The sequence below is a fragment of the Carex rostrata genome, chromosome 18 (genome assembly GCF_964058835.1).
Source record: "Carex rostrata chromosome 18, lpCarRost1.2, whole genome shotgun sequence".
NCBI lineage: Eukaryota > Viridiplantae > Streptophyta > Magnoliopsida > Poales > Cyperaceae > Carex > Carex rostrata.
In genome coordinates this window covers 5,048,829-5,063,919 of record NC_135935.1, presented here as the reverse complement: position 1 = coordinate 5,063,919, position 15,091 = coordinate 5,048,829, and the positions used below count along the sequence as shown (strand labels likewise).

Here is a 15,091-nt window from a genome sequence, read left to right as displayed (position 1 = left end):
TCTTTTCGCATTATGTTCGAAATCTAATCAGAAATGATTTAAACATATTTAACTTCTATCTCGTTCAGAAATTGAAATTAGAATCATCACCCACAATGATTTAGAACCATCATCCCCAGTGAGTACATCTATGTTTAACCGGAATTTTTATTAATATTAAAAAAAAAATCAAAATTTACAAAACTACATCTATGTTTAACTTATTTTCAAATATGTCCGATCCGGAGAATTATTATCCAAATCCAACGTCTCTTTTCGAAAAATAATTCTCCAAATACATAGGTGCCTCGGTAATGCGGATCTGAAGAATTATTTTCTGGATTTGGCATTCCGGAGAATATCTCCGGTTTTTTTTTTTTTTCTTAATTAAATAGAAAATGTTATTATTTTTTTTGTATTGAAATATTAGAAATATTTTTATATTTCTTTGAAAATAGATGGAATACTATATAATTGAATTTATTGGAAAGATTGTGACAAATAATCTGGATCAACATTTTTCAGGCCGGATTTTTTGCAATTGTAAGAAAAATTAAAATATTTATTTGTGTGTTACCAGGAAAAAAATAAAAATAATTTTGGATCTGAGTTATTAATTCCGGTTCAAAAGTCACTTATGAGTAAATTAAGAAAATATCGTGTTCCTAATTTAAAAAAAAAACAATATGATTTGACATATTGACAGAGGCGAATGATTTAAGATCAACTTTTTTTATTAAAATAGATATAATATCTTAGAATTTGAATGTACTAGAAGGACATTGATATTTTCTTTATTTATTTATAAATGACTTTTGAACCGGGATCAATAACTCAAATCCAAAAAAAAATTATTTTTTATTTTTTGCCAATAACACACAAATAATTATTTTACTTTTTCTTTTTAAACCGCAAAAAATCTGGCTTGAAAAATGTTGATCCGAATTATTTGTTGCAATTTTTTTAATAAATTCAATTATATAGTATTCCATCTATTTTCAAATAAATATAAAAATAGTTCTAATATTTCAATACAAAAAATAAGTAGATCATAACATTTTCTATTTAACTAAAAAAGAAAGAAAAAAAGAAATCCGGATAATAATTCTCCGGAATCCCAAATCCGAAAAATAATTTTTCAGAAAGAGATTTTTGAATCTGAAGAATTGTTTTTCGAAAAGAGACGCTGAAATTAGAAACTAATTCTCTGAGTTGGACAAATATGGAAATAAGTTGAAAATGAATGTAGATTTGTAAATTTTGAAATTACTTTATAAAAATTTCGGCATTCCGCATTTGAGATGTCGTCGCGGTCCCCTGATTTCTAATGATGTGACTATACATCCTTCAATCAAATCCATTGAATAGATTTTTTCAACAAGCATGTTGCTAAGATGAGTTTATGTATGATGTAGTGTAATGGAATGATCTTATTAAGAAATGAGTTTATTTTTTATATATTTGTTATTTAACTGAGCTTGTTTTTATATTTATATGTTGTTCATATGAGCATCGTGGCATATCTATTTGATGTCATCAAATTAAAATTGACCAATTTACAGGATTTGTAGCTTGTATGTATCCTTGTAATATGGAAGTAGTTTTATTTTTTGTGAGTAAAGATTGGAGTTCAAGTTATTCAACTATTTAATATTTATAAAATATATTTTTTTTCGAATTTTAAATCTGCAACTTCTCACACGAAGAACATTGTTTTTACCACTAGTTTAAAGATTGATTCTCAAAATAATTTTTTAACCGATATATAACAGATGACAGTTGGTACCATATCTAAATATGCGTGAATAGACAATTTTTCAACTTGTATTTTAAAATATGAATGTGATTTGTATGCGTATCTTGAAATACTTAATTATATATGATGTATCATCAATGTAGTTTAGCATTACAATTACTTTTACGCTACTAACATATTTGGGGGATGCACATTTATTTAATGGAGGTTAATTGACTTTATTAATTACAAAAAAAATGTATTCACGTGCATTATTTTAATGTATAGATGAGAATAAAATGTTATGGTTGTTATACTTTATTTTATAATCAATATGAAAATTTCATATGATTGATTTTTATTTACATTTCATATAATTTTTTGGTGGCACAGAAAGTTACGGAACTTCTAACTGATTTTTGACATTAAGAGGAGAAGTTTGTGGTGCTCGTAGGGGCTCTGGATCTAACAAATTACTTTGCAAAAAGTTTGAACCAAGATAGAATAATCTATCTTAATTTTACCAACAATAATTACGAGCTCAAGCCTCATAAAATAACTTTGTATTGAATTTTAATTTCAAAATTTTATTTGGAAAATAAAAAATTAAATGATATTGATTTAAATCACATATACAAGATAATTATTTACCTTTTTTTATTTGTGTCTATTTTAAAGGAACAAAATTAGCCATCCACATTTGAAATTAAAAGTGTGGTTACTGGTTACCTAATACATTTCCTTGTTGGAAACACAGCAGTCCAAATGATAAGTTATTTCTCTGTAGCTTACAAAAGGAGGCTAGTTTTTGGACCCCACAAGGCACAACCATGAGTGCACTCAAGTGATCCAACTAAACCAGTAAACGGTGTTTTAAAATACGGTTTTGTTTATCCATGCTGAAGGTCACTGCATACTGCATATGCGGCATACGGTCGTATATGCGGATTTGTATGCGGAAGTATATATGCAGTTTTACTATGATTTGTTAAAGAAATATAGATAAAATAAAACTAATTTATATCTAAAGACTTGTTCAGTTTAGTGGTTTGTACTCTTTACCATATTATAAAGGTTATAGATTCTAATATCTTCTACTGCAAAATAATGTTTAGGCTTTTTTTAAGTCTGCATGAACCGTATATTCAAAACTGCATGAACTTGATTACATAAGATTATGTGTGCGGAATACCATTGCATAAGCATACGCAGCCGTATTTTAAAACACTATTAGTAAACCACCCTGCAAACGTTGTCCAAAAAAAACAATGTGTAGTGATTTCAATCAGGATACATTTTTAAAAATAACGTCTCGTGATTTAAATGAAGAAGATTACCTCTATTATATGGTGTAGTCAGGATTTAAGTATGGGTGAACAAAAATATTAACAATTCAAATTTTACCAAAATATTAAAATACAAATTCGAAAACTGCAAATTACATCATGCGTTGAGAAATTTGAACTTTACAAGATAGGGCAAAAGAATTCCAGAGTAGGACAACAATCCAATACAACATGGAGGTGTTCGGCAACCCTCCTTAGGGGTGTGATAGGCCTAAATTATATACATATTTGATCTGATTTTTATCACGAAATAATACCAAATATCTTGTATTTTGAATATAAAAAGAATAGAATACATCTAGGATCAAGTTACTACGTTTGTTTGGTTTTAATTTGCAGAAAATGAAGAAAACCGAAGAAAAATGCTCAGTGCGGACGCACGGTTTGCGATATGACCGCACTAAGTACTTAGATGGATTTCTGGACGCGCACCAATTTTAAAAGGTATAATAAGCTATGCATCAAAATTCGTGCAGACGCACGGATTTCGACGCGGACGAAGCCTGGCGGCGCTGTAGCAGAACGCATAACTGGAGCATAAACTTAAAATAGCCATAACTTTTGACTCGTAACTGGGTTTTGGACATATGACCACTTTTCGAAAAGCTAGCAAGAAGGTCTACAACATGAGAAATTAAAAAAAGAAAATTTGGGATCAATCCGGATACACTGGATCCGCAGACAACCAAAATTACACGTTTTCAACACGGTTTCTATTTTTAGCGCACCAAGGATGTGTTTTGACAGCAAAATGTGGACAAGGCAATCCTGGGAAACAATCTAAAAATAGCGCCCACTAACCCCACTCACCCCACAACTATGCCTCTTGATTGGGTATAGTCTTTGGCTATAAAAAGGGGAGGTTAATTCCCATTCAACAGACATCAACTCTCATCTCTCTCTCTCTCTCTCTCACCCTTTGTGCATGTCCATTTCTAAGGAAACACACACTTAGCGTAATATTTTGCAGCCAAGGAAAGCTTTTCAAGGAGGGAGAAGAAGGAGATTCGAGCAAAAAGTCGGCAAGATTGAGGGTTTTGATCCAAGAAAGGGTGTAATAATTTCTTTATTTCATTTCTTCTTATTTTTGCCAATCTTTGTAATGGATCTCTCCAAGAGGGAGTAGATCTCTCTCTAAGGGTTTAGGTCAATGCATGAACTTGTTTAATTGTATTATTTGTTTTTATTATGATTGTTTTATGGGATTTGATTGTTAATTTCTGTGATTTATCATTTGTGTTGATTACATAGTTTAGTACTTGAAATCGCAGTAGTCCCGCTTTAGAATTGCTTTGTTATGCAAATGACCCAAAGAAGTTAGGATAAGAGGAGAATACCAAATTATGAACACAAATATCTTAGGTTTTGGGTTAGAAGCGACCGTATTTTGATATCCATAACCGGAACTATAGAAATTAAGGGTTAGAGTTTGGTGAAGAACGACCGTGAAGTCAAACCTCTACTTAGGACACTTAGATTGATAAAGTATTGATACGTATTTTGTGTAAACATGATTGTTAAATATCTCTTTAGGATAGCGACAACACCTAAAATTCGAGGAACATTAACCCAACCTACCAAAATACTTGTGTTAATAATTAGTCAATATAGGCTAACAAGAGCTCAATGGGTCTAGATAACTAGGGTGAAGAATGACCGTGAAGTCCGAAATTATCTAGGCACGTTATTAATTCACGACCGTGACCCTTTTAACACTTTAGGTTAGAAACCTCATCAAATTATACATGAATTTGAACAAATACTGAATAGATAGAATTAGCAAGGGATTGTAGACCGAATACCCCTAGATCCCCTTTACTTGAAAGCAAACAAATCTTTATTTCCTTTATTTACTTTAATTGTTTAAAACTCCTCTCTTTCGGGTATTGAACCCAAACTTAGGATTGATTAGAACAAACTCCCCCCCTCCATTTACTTTATTGTACTTTACTTTCTTTTATTTTCTGAAATTAATTGACAAAGTACAAAACCTAGCTTTTAACCATACTCTCTGTGGATCAATACTCGATAATATACTACGCGATAAGATTGTATACTTGCAATCTGAACCGAAAGTGTATTTAGAGATAAAAGATACATCTCATTGTACTGAAACTTTGTACTATACCTTTTTGGTGTAACAGGGTGGAGGATTAAATTTTTTAATCCTTACAAATGAACACTTGTTCAATAAGATAGTATGATTAAAAATGAAAACTTAGTTGAATAAAATATGTATTTCATATGTAAAGACCTAAATGACCCTCCCTTAATTGAATAAAATATGTATTTCATATGTAAAGACCTAAATGACCCTCCCTCCTCAAATACTCATTTCTTTACTGTTGCAAGCAAGCTTGAGTATGATACATCCTGATACAAACAAATTTAGAGATACTAACTTAACTAGTATAGTATCAATAATAAAAACATAATCTCCAATCTAAATAGAGTTTTAAATAATACAATCATTTAACAAATAAGAGACATAAACAATTAAAAAAAGAAGAAAACATCACAGATTTCTTAGTGCGCTTCAATTCAACCAAATTTTTTAATAAAATGTATTACAAGCTTCAAAGTAAATCTCAGTTCAATTGTAATGTCATAGCTTTCAAGTTCAATACAAACACAAATAGCAAAATTGTTTATTTTTCCACTTCAGCTAAAGAAATGTGGTATTCGATTCAATAAATGCTTGGTTATTTTGAGTTAAAGCAAGAAATTACAAAAATCCATCAAGAAGCCATGGTGGAAAGAGAGGATGTGAGGAAAAGAAGCAAGAGGCGGCATCGGCAGCAGGGAACACGAGAGAACTGCTAGTTTCCATTCCATCTCCGGTCAGCAAGAAAAGAAGGAAGAGATGACACCATCAACTTCGCATAAAGGAGCGGTAGGGCAAAAAAGAAAAGAGGTGAAGAAGAAAGAAAAATTGTCTTATCAAAATGGATCTCAAAATAAAGAGCATTTCAATATGGAGATCCCTGTGACATTAAATTTACAAGCTTGTTCTTGAGAATCACCAATTTTGATTTGAGAATAATGGAGTTTCATTTGCTTTTGCACATGGATTTAAGTGGTAGACTTGGAAGAGAAAGTACAAATAATAATAAAAAAAAGGAACTGGCTCTTAAGGAGCAGGGTAAAATTGTCAATAAAATTCTTAAAACTGGCTCTAAGGAGGGATCAGATCTTAAAGCGAGGGGGTAGCCTCCTTAAGCCAATTCACTAAGGAGCTCTCTTAATCTTACCGAAGGAGTGCTTGATCGGCAGGATTAAGAGAGATCAAGGCTAAAGGAAGTCTAAGGAAGTCACACCGAACAGGTACCATGAGTTTATATAAAAAAAAAATTTAGGGTAAATCGGATATCCAACTCCGGACAGTAATAGCTCCGCCACTGATTATATACAATTCTTGTGAGAGAAAGAAGAGGGGTTGAATCTAAATGGAAGGTTTAGCGATAAAGAATTTTAAAAAGATATAAAATTGTCCATTTTTTTATTAATACTAATCTGTATTTTTAAGAGATTAAATAAAAAAACATGGATATTAATAAAATGAGTGAGTTTAGATGGAAAAAAATAATTAACTTTTAAATTTAGATGGAAAAATATCTAATTAAAGAACTTATAATGAGCATATCTAATTTTTTTTTTTTCAAATGCTAATAAAAATATTCGGGATTTCGAGTAGCCTTTATCATGTTCGACGACGGTGACGGTGAGGTGAGATGTTCGATTGCAGGAAAGCAGTTTCCGTCTCTCTGATACCAACTGTTGATCCCTGAGGAATCTGACCCCAATTTTGTAAAAATAAAGTAGACAATGACATCTCCATCGCATCAAATAAAATACTGCTACTGGTTGAAAAAAAAAAAATACTGCTTTTGTTCTTTACAATGAAGGGCAGAAAATAAAGCCCAATTATGAGCCCATAGCCCCACGAGTGCGTATCCTCTGAGATATCTCAACTTTTGCGTGACCGACGTGTCCGGTGCCTATTCGGGGTGATGTAGGGGTCAGTATTATGTGTGCTTTGAGATTCTTGCACAACGTATTTAAACGGTTGAGATTTTCCATAAAGTCACGCAAAGTTTGAGATATCTCAGAGGATACGAATTCTAGCCCCATACGGGTTGTATATATACCTACTTCATTTTTTTCTTTAATTTAGAAAACAAAACCGGGTGGGTCCCAAAACACAGATTCTTCTCTTTACCCTTCGGGGTCGCGAAGCGATAACTCGCCACATCCAATTCCCTCCACTATGCTCACCAGCTCGGTTTTATTTATAGGATCCTGAATTTGTTATTTTTCACCCAGAAAAAAAGTACTCAGTCGATCATACAGCATGTCATCACTCAATCTAGTTCATCTGCTACTGTTCCTCTTTCTATTCCCCGTTCTCATCAGTTCCTCCCCATACGGTCCGACCTACCCACAATTTCTTGGCCGATTCTCCCACCGCAAATTCAAGAACAGCAATTACAGTTCCAATTCCAATTCTTATTCCTACGAGACGAGGTATTACACGCAGCAGGTTGATCACTTCAGTTTCATCGGAGATACTCAAGGTGATTCGACCTTCCAGCAGAGGTACCTGTTGGGGTCCACTGACAAGTGGGCCCGACCTCGCGGTCCCATATTCTTCTACTGTGGGAATGAAGGGGATATCTTGTGGTTCGCTGAGAACACCGGCTTCATTTGGGAGATCGCTCCGCGGTTCAATGCTCTTGTCGTTTTCGCCGAGGCAAGTCTTACTTTTACCAGAAATAAATACGGTATTTTACGTCGTTGTTGTCAGTTCGGTTCTCTGTGTTAACATTGGCAAGCGCAAGCAAGTTTTAAAATTTGAAGAAACTAGTAACTAGGACACGCTCTGCTGCGTCTCTGGTTGTCGATTGTTTTTTATTACGCTGGACAGTTACTTTTAACCTGAATTAGAAGTTGATAAAAACAAAATATTAAGCAAATAGACTATAATAGAAGTAATTATGTTTACGAGTTGAAATCCACATGTTGAGAACAGCAGATTGCCACTTTGTCACTTTGCCAGATTGGTAATAACTACAATAATAGAAGTAATTATGTTTACGAGTCGAAATCCACATGAGTAGAGGGTGTTCTTAAGTTCACCAAGCCTTTTTGTGAACTCAATTCTAAAACCTATCGGATTGACTTCAAATGACGAACCTGAACCATTGAAATCCGTCTTCCTTACGAGTGATGCGTCTTCATGGAAAAAATTTAAACTTTCGAATTGATTTAGTATATGGTCAAACGGTCAAAATCAAAAGGTTTATAAATTAATTTTAATGCATTCATTTTTTGACCACTTGACTCTATACAAACTTAATTTGAAAATTTAAATTTTTTACATATAGATGCATCACTCGTAAGGTAGACAGGTTTCAACGGTTCGGATTTGTCATCTGAAGTCAATCAGATAGATTTTAGAGTTGAGTTCACAATGAAGTTTGGTGAACTTAGGAACACCCTGGTTCTACTCGTATATTTATATATATATTGCTAAAGCCAAGCCCGTCAAATATAATACTTAAGCCCTTTAAGCTGAGTCATGCACCTGTCAAGTAATAAAATAATAAAATAATGGCACAAAGTATTCCTTCAAGGGATTAAATGATCCTTCAAGTTTCATTTATACTCTTTTTTAAGTTTTGAAGGGGTTAAATTGCAAAACTTGCAACTATTGCCAACAATACCAACTATCATAAAGGCTACACCAATGGCTTCTCATCAGTGCTATATTTTTCAATTGGCATTGTATAGAACTGGCATATTCAGGGCTCAATAAGGATGGTACCAGCTTGTACCAATCCTCTACTTATAACAATCAAGTGATCTATATACTACCTTGTTAATTTCACATGCATGTTCCAGAGTATCAAAATGATGCTCAGGTCAAAATTTGTGTTCTTCTATGATACAGATGCCTCAATTTTTCTGAAATATAGTCCAATACAATGATGCGCAAAGTACCATCCAATTCTCATTTTGTCCTGAAAAAAAAAATTCAAACTCTTATTGTTAACCCTAAATATTTCAATTTGGCCGTAAGAGACATGTTACACACAAAATTTATGACTGAATGTAAGTTCACTTCCAGAATATATGAAAAACCAAGACATATCATGTATAAATTTTTATCTATAGACTGATCCCTATTTGAAAAAAGAACAGTTTGATAGTCTTGACTGGACAAATCAAAGTCTACCAAGTACTATTTGAAATATGGGGCATAATGAGTTTCTGGTGAAATGTACCTTCAAGTTGGTATAAATTGTGAACTGAAGCCGTCACTGGAATTTTTTGGGGTTATAAACGATCCCTCGTGAACTGGCGTCAGTATTTTATCCAATTTATAGTAACATCAAACAATTCTCAAAAACTGCGTATCAACCAGAACACTTTTTTGTCAATACCACCACCAACTAAAAAAGGATTGGATATCGTATATAACAGTTCGGTGCAAACTTCTTTATGCAATTTTTTTTGTTTTGTTTTACTGCTCGTAGCATCGATACTATGGTGAGTCAATGCCATATGGTAGCAAAGACGCTGCATATAGCGGTGCAAAGTCATTAGCCTACCTCACTGCTGAGCAAGCACTAGCAGATTATGCAACTCTGCTCATTGACCTAAAGCACAACATGTCATCGGAAGATAGTCCTGTTGTACTCTTCGGTGGCTCCTATGCTGGAAGTAAGAATAAAGATAACTACTTTCATTTTTGGAAGGCAATTTCCAGTATGGACCTGAAAATTGTGTTTAGATAATGTATATTGTCATAAATGGGTAGTATGATTTGTGTATACAACCTGATATTCCTCACATTTGCTACTGGTACCTAACATTTGGTTAACTGTGATGATTTTTCCAGATAAGCAAATATAATTATTGTTCCCCATTACTCTTCTGATGAAACTTAATCAATGCAAATTATGTGTTTGAAATTCTGGTTCCAAGTTTATAGTACTTCTTTGAATGGTTAATTTAGGTAATAGGGGATTTGGTCCTTTCTTGCTTAAGTTTACTTTGGTTCAATGATTAACAACAAATTACAGTTGATGGTAAATGTGAACGACAATAATGTTGGATGCGGCTAGCACATATGCTATAATTTTGGTCTGGTTTGCAAGAAAACTATTTTTTCCTTGTATGACATGTTGTTCATCTTTGTAGTGTTGGCTGCTTGGATGAGGCTGAAGTATCCCAATATTGCCATTGGAGCTCTTGCATCTTCAGCTCCAATTCTTCAATTCGATGATATTGTTCCCGCCGACACGTTCTACAACATCGTGTCAAATGATTTTAAAGTTAGTATTGCAAAACTTTATATGGAAAAAATGTGGATACAAACTATTCTCTAGAAAAACTCAATTGATGATTAAAGCAATAGTATAATCTGTACTTTTGCATCTTTAAGTAGAGTATGGCTAATATAACATCAGTGTCATTTTAGTCTATATAACACCAACTCCAAAACCTATCAAATTGAGTTCAAATGGTGAATCCAAACCGTTCAAACCGATCTACTTCATTAGTTGTGCGTTTACATGTAAAATTTATAAGTTTTTGAGTTTATTTGATATCAAGTCAAGTGGTCAAATGTTTGAGTTTTTAAGTTAATTTTAATACATTCATTTTTCAATTTTTTTTGCCGTTTGATTTGATACTAAAATAACTTGAAAATATAAAAAGTTTGCATGTAAACGCATCACTCATAAAGTAAATTGGTTTGAACGGTTTGGATTCACCATTTGAACTCGATTTGATAAGTTTCGGAGTTGGTGTTATATAGACTGAAATGACACTGATGTTATATTAGCCATACTCCTTCAAGTATACTTGAAGGAAAATTTCGCCTTTCATGTATTGGCATCAAGTCAAAAGGACATATGAATGCTATTTTTGTGACTATTGTCTTGGATAAGCTGACTCATTTGGTTTCTGTAAGAGAGAAAGCGAGAGCTGCTTCAACTCCATAAAGAAATCTTGGGATGTGTTGCAAGCTGAAGGAAATGACCAAAATGGTCTTCTCAAGTTAACCAAAACCTTCCGAATTTGCGAGTATGTTTTTTTATTTTTTATACTTTTCTTTGTTTGTCACTTCTATACTTTTGTACTTCACTTTGTTATGTACTAAGTGGTATGTTATGGTACATACAGTACTCTGAATAATACAGGAGACCTTCTTGATTGGATAGATTCTGCGTACAGTTACCTTGCCATGGTGGATTATCCATGCCCATCAGACTTTTTGATGCCTTTACCCGCCAACCCAATAAAGGAGGTTTGTTCCTTTCATTATTTTGTATTATTTTTGACACTATACAATCTTGTCTTTCTTAATATGCTTTTGTATGTGCGTGCTCCTTGATAAATTTATCTATATATTTTGGTCCTTTTGAACAATGTAATATTACAATGTAAAAGTCTATTTCACTGACAAGACGAGTTATGCCTTTTCTCCCTTCTCTCATATTTAAACCAATAGATATATCCTGTGTATTTTTTGTAGGTTTGTAGACACATTGACGATGATTCTGATGGCAAAACTCTGGCAGAGCGTATATATGCAGGAGTAAACGTGTACTACAATTATACAGGAAATTATACTTGTTTCGATTTGGATGATGATCCCCATGGCATGAATGGTTGGCAATGGCAGGTTTGGCTTTGCAGCCTTTTCTCTAATATGAAGTGAATTTGCAATATTGTCCTTGCAAATGGTAACTTGTTCAAATTAGTCCCTAAGCTCTTATGATTGTTTGATCTAGTTGGCCCCATATGAGCCAAAGCCCTAACATCAATCAGGAAAAAAAGATGGCTTAGATTAAACAATCTGTAAAACAGTAATGGTTTAGGTAAAAATGTCACATTTTAACCTTCCATTTACTACAATATTTTTTGCCCCCATTAAATCGGTTGTTACAAAATGACCTTTACCACTTGACAAGATCTTGCAGGTGGCTTAACAATTTTATTCTTTCTAACAATAAACAATCTTAAATGAAAAAACACTAAGACTCTCAATTAGATTTTACCATATATAATGTGAATGACTGCAAAGTCTGTGTTTCCTTAGTATTCCCTATTTTTTCTTTGATGAAGACATTATGTTATTTTTGTATCTATACCTGGTACAAGCAAATTGAGATGTTCATACTATCTATTCCTCGTACAACTATATGTGATATGTTCTTCCTTCAATCTATACTAAAAAAAATTGTACCTACTAAGTTCAGCATGCATCAACAGGCATGCACGGAGATGATCATGCCTTTTGCATCCAACCCAGAAACAAGCATGTTTCCTCCATATGATTTCAGTTTGGCTGATCGGGAAAATGAATGTCGTATGACTTATAATGTGTCAATAAGGCCTCGATGGATTACTACGGAGTTCGGTGGCCATGTATGTGATTCATTTATTTCTTCCTTATAATTATATGCTATTTTTCTAGCAAATAACATCAATATTTATTCATGACAATGAGATAAACTTTCCCTGCATTGTAATTTGTTCTCATCAGACAATATTTATGCACTTATTAGTAAGCCTTTATTTCTAAAGCAATAGCTGAACTGAATAAAGTCAATTGATTGGTGTTATTTTAAAAGTTAATATGAACTAGCCTTGAAGGTGCTTGGTTTAATTAAGATGAAAAAATGATGTTAGGGGCAACTGAGTCATTTTTCTTTACTTGACCTTTGTTTACATTATGGGTGTTATGTTCTAATATCCAAAATGATAGTACTTGTTAATTACACAACAGATGTTAGGTGCTATTTGCAAAAATTGGTAGCATATTGTGGTGTGTAAAAGGCCTACATTTTTCAATCTCATACCTCTTTTGTACTGATTTTTTGGGTAATTTCTCCCTCTGGATGTTTAATTCTTGAATTTCTTCTTTTTTTCTCAGAATATTAGTACAGTCTTGGAGAAATTCGGCAGTAATATCATTTTCTCAAATGGGCTCCTGGATCCTTGGAGCGGCGGGGGGTAGGTCACTTTAATCCGAACTTTTGCTTTGAGCTATATGTTGTTGATGCAATTTATTTATTTAGTTCTTTTTACTTTTATGCAGTGTCCTGAAGAACATATCTGAGAGCATTATTGCACTTGTTGCTCCACTGGGTAGTATTTAAATTCTAACTACAACAGTAATATTAGATTATTTTCAACTTCTAACTTCAAATTGGATTTCTGAGAACACCCATGTTTGAAGCGAAGTATAAAACCATTATAGGAGGTCAACCTCCTATTTTGAAAAAAAAAAAAAAAAATCTAATTATTTCTGTGCCTCCTTATGCAGTCCTCTCAAATTCCATGTATATACTCAGTATGCACCTTCCTCAATCTAGTATGTTTTTTTGACCTGATAAGCTGTTACGGTATTCTTGCCTCTCACAACTGTAGCAATGTAATGATTCTAGTAGGCGGCGCACTAGTTCTTACAATATGACAGTATAAATTTATTATAAATACTATGCTGCAGGTTAACTGTATAATCTGTTGTTATTGACAGGAGCCCATCACATTGATTTGCGACCATCAACTGATGAGGATCCCGATTGGTTGGTAAACTTCAGAGAAACTGAAATTAATATAATTAAAGGCTGGTTATCTGATTATTACAATGCAATTGGTGCATCTTTCTCGGTAATTTCTGATAGATCAGAGCAAGATAGCCTCATCAGCATATAAAGGAGCATCATGGTCAGTTGTTTTCATAATTAAATTAGACTTGTGAATAATCTAGAGGAACTTTCAATACGAGGAAAATATGGGAATTTAACTTTGTCACCCATTTTACTACCATGTACTCGTAACTTTTTTTTTTTTTTTTTTATATGAGACATAACCATCGTGCTTCTTTTTAATTTAACATCTATATTTAACTGTGGTTTCCTAAGGGCGTGTTCGTTTGTCATGGAATTATACGGGATGGGATTTGACAGTGATAGGAACCCATAAACACGGGTACACATATGATTGATTACGGGAATGTGTTAAAATGAGTGTTCGGTTGTACCGTAAGAATAATTGTAGGAAATCTTATTTTTATTTCTAAAATACTTAATACCAACACAATTATACTTATTAATAATTATTAATATAATTAAATAAAATGATTAAACAATAACATAATAATATTTATTAATTATTATTTCTTAAATTAAAATTTTGTAAAAAAAAAACTGTTCTTTTAATAATTATGATAAAATATATTAATCATGTTAATTAAGAAACAACAAAAAATATTGATCTTCATAGTAGCTGCTCCAATTGAGAAAAAAATAATGAACTCAGACTCAATTTGATTTATCCCATTGAAACAGTGTTTTTGGAAGAGAAAAAATAAGCTGCATGGGAATTTAATGGGAATTGATTTGGGAGAATCCTTGACTGTCGAACAGTGATGGAAATTATTTGAGAAATCTCATTCCATCCCATGCATTCCTTTACAGCAGAACACGGCTTAGTGTGATTCCAGTAGAATTATGTAATTTGTGGTACCCTGTCCAAAACTGTACGTTTGCACCGTAATAAAAACAGAGAGTTACAAGAGTTATGTGCAAAAGGTGTACATTTGCACCGTGTTGGACCTAATTTGTTTAATTTGCCCACGTATTTTTCTTTTTTTGAGCACGTAGTATGAGTATTTTTTAGCTTAACTATAAGTTGATTTGTGTGACTGTTTGATTTGTATTGTGGCACGAAGAGACCAAAAGTTACAGTTTGTACACATGACACATTGATTTAATTTTGTTTGAGTTTCGTGATTCAAATTTTGGAGCTAATAGAAGAATACTTTTAAATGTATTTTTGTGAATCTTTTTACTAATAAATAAATTTTTGACCCGTGAACTTATTAGAATTTCCTATTGCTAAGCATATCATGTTTTAAATGCATTTCCACGGTATATATTTGCAATAGAGGTGATATCTATCTTTTTTAATTCAAGTTTTTGTGTGATCGTGTAGAATACACGGTATGTTATAG

General features: G+C 32.8%; 1 protein-coding gene across 1 annotated transcript; it reads left to right on the top strand.

Moving 5' to 3' along the window:
* Positions 1-7,258: 7,258 nt before the first annotated feature.
* LOC144569562 (Serine carboxypeptidase S28 family protein) lies at positions 7,259-13,965 on the top strand. The gene is made up of 10 exons (XM_078319960.1): positions 7,259-7,810; positions 9,597-9,783; positions 10,264-10,397; positions 11,039-11,151; positions 11,251-11,374; positions 11,603-11,752; positions 12,343-12,498; positions 13,007-13,086; positions 13,172-13,221; positions 13,613-13,965. The coding sequence occupies exons 1-10, from the start codon at positions 7,412-7,414 to the stop codon at positions 13,789-13,791; spliced, it is 1,572 nt and encodes a 523-aa protein (XP_078176086.1). The 5' UTR covers positions 7,259-7,411; the 3' UTR covers positions 13,792-13,965.
* Positions 13,966-15,091: the final 1,126 nt, after the last annotated feature.

What these genes read in the sequence shown, in the direction of transcription:
- LOC144569562 (XM_078319960.1), top strand. Translation starts at nt 7,412, where the DNA reads ATGTCATCACTCAATCTAGTTCATCTGCTACTGTTCCTCTTTCTATTC. An exon ending in CGGTGGCTCCTATGCTGGAA is followed by an intron (nt 9,784 to 10,263) that starts GTAAGAATAAAG and finishes TCATCTTTGTAG; the next exon opens with TGTTGGCTGCTTGGATGAGG. An exon ending in TGCACTTGTTGCTCCACTGG is followed by an intron (nt 13,222 to 13,612) that starts GTAGTATTTAAA and finishes TGTTATTGACAG; the next exon opens with GAGCCCATCACATTGATTTG.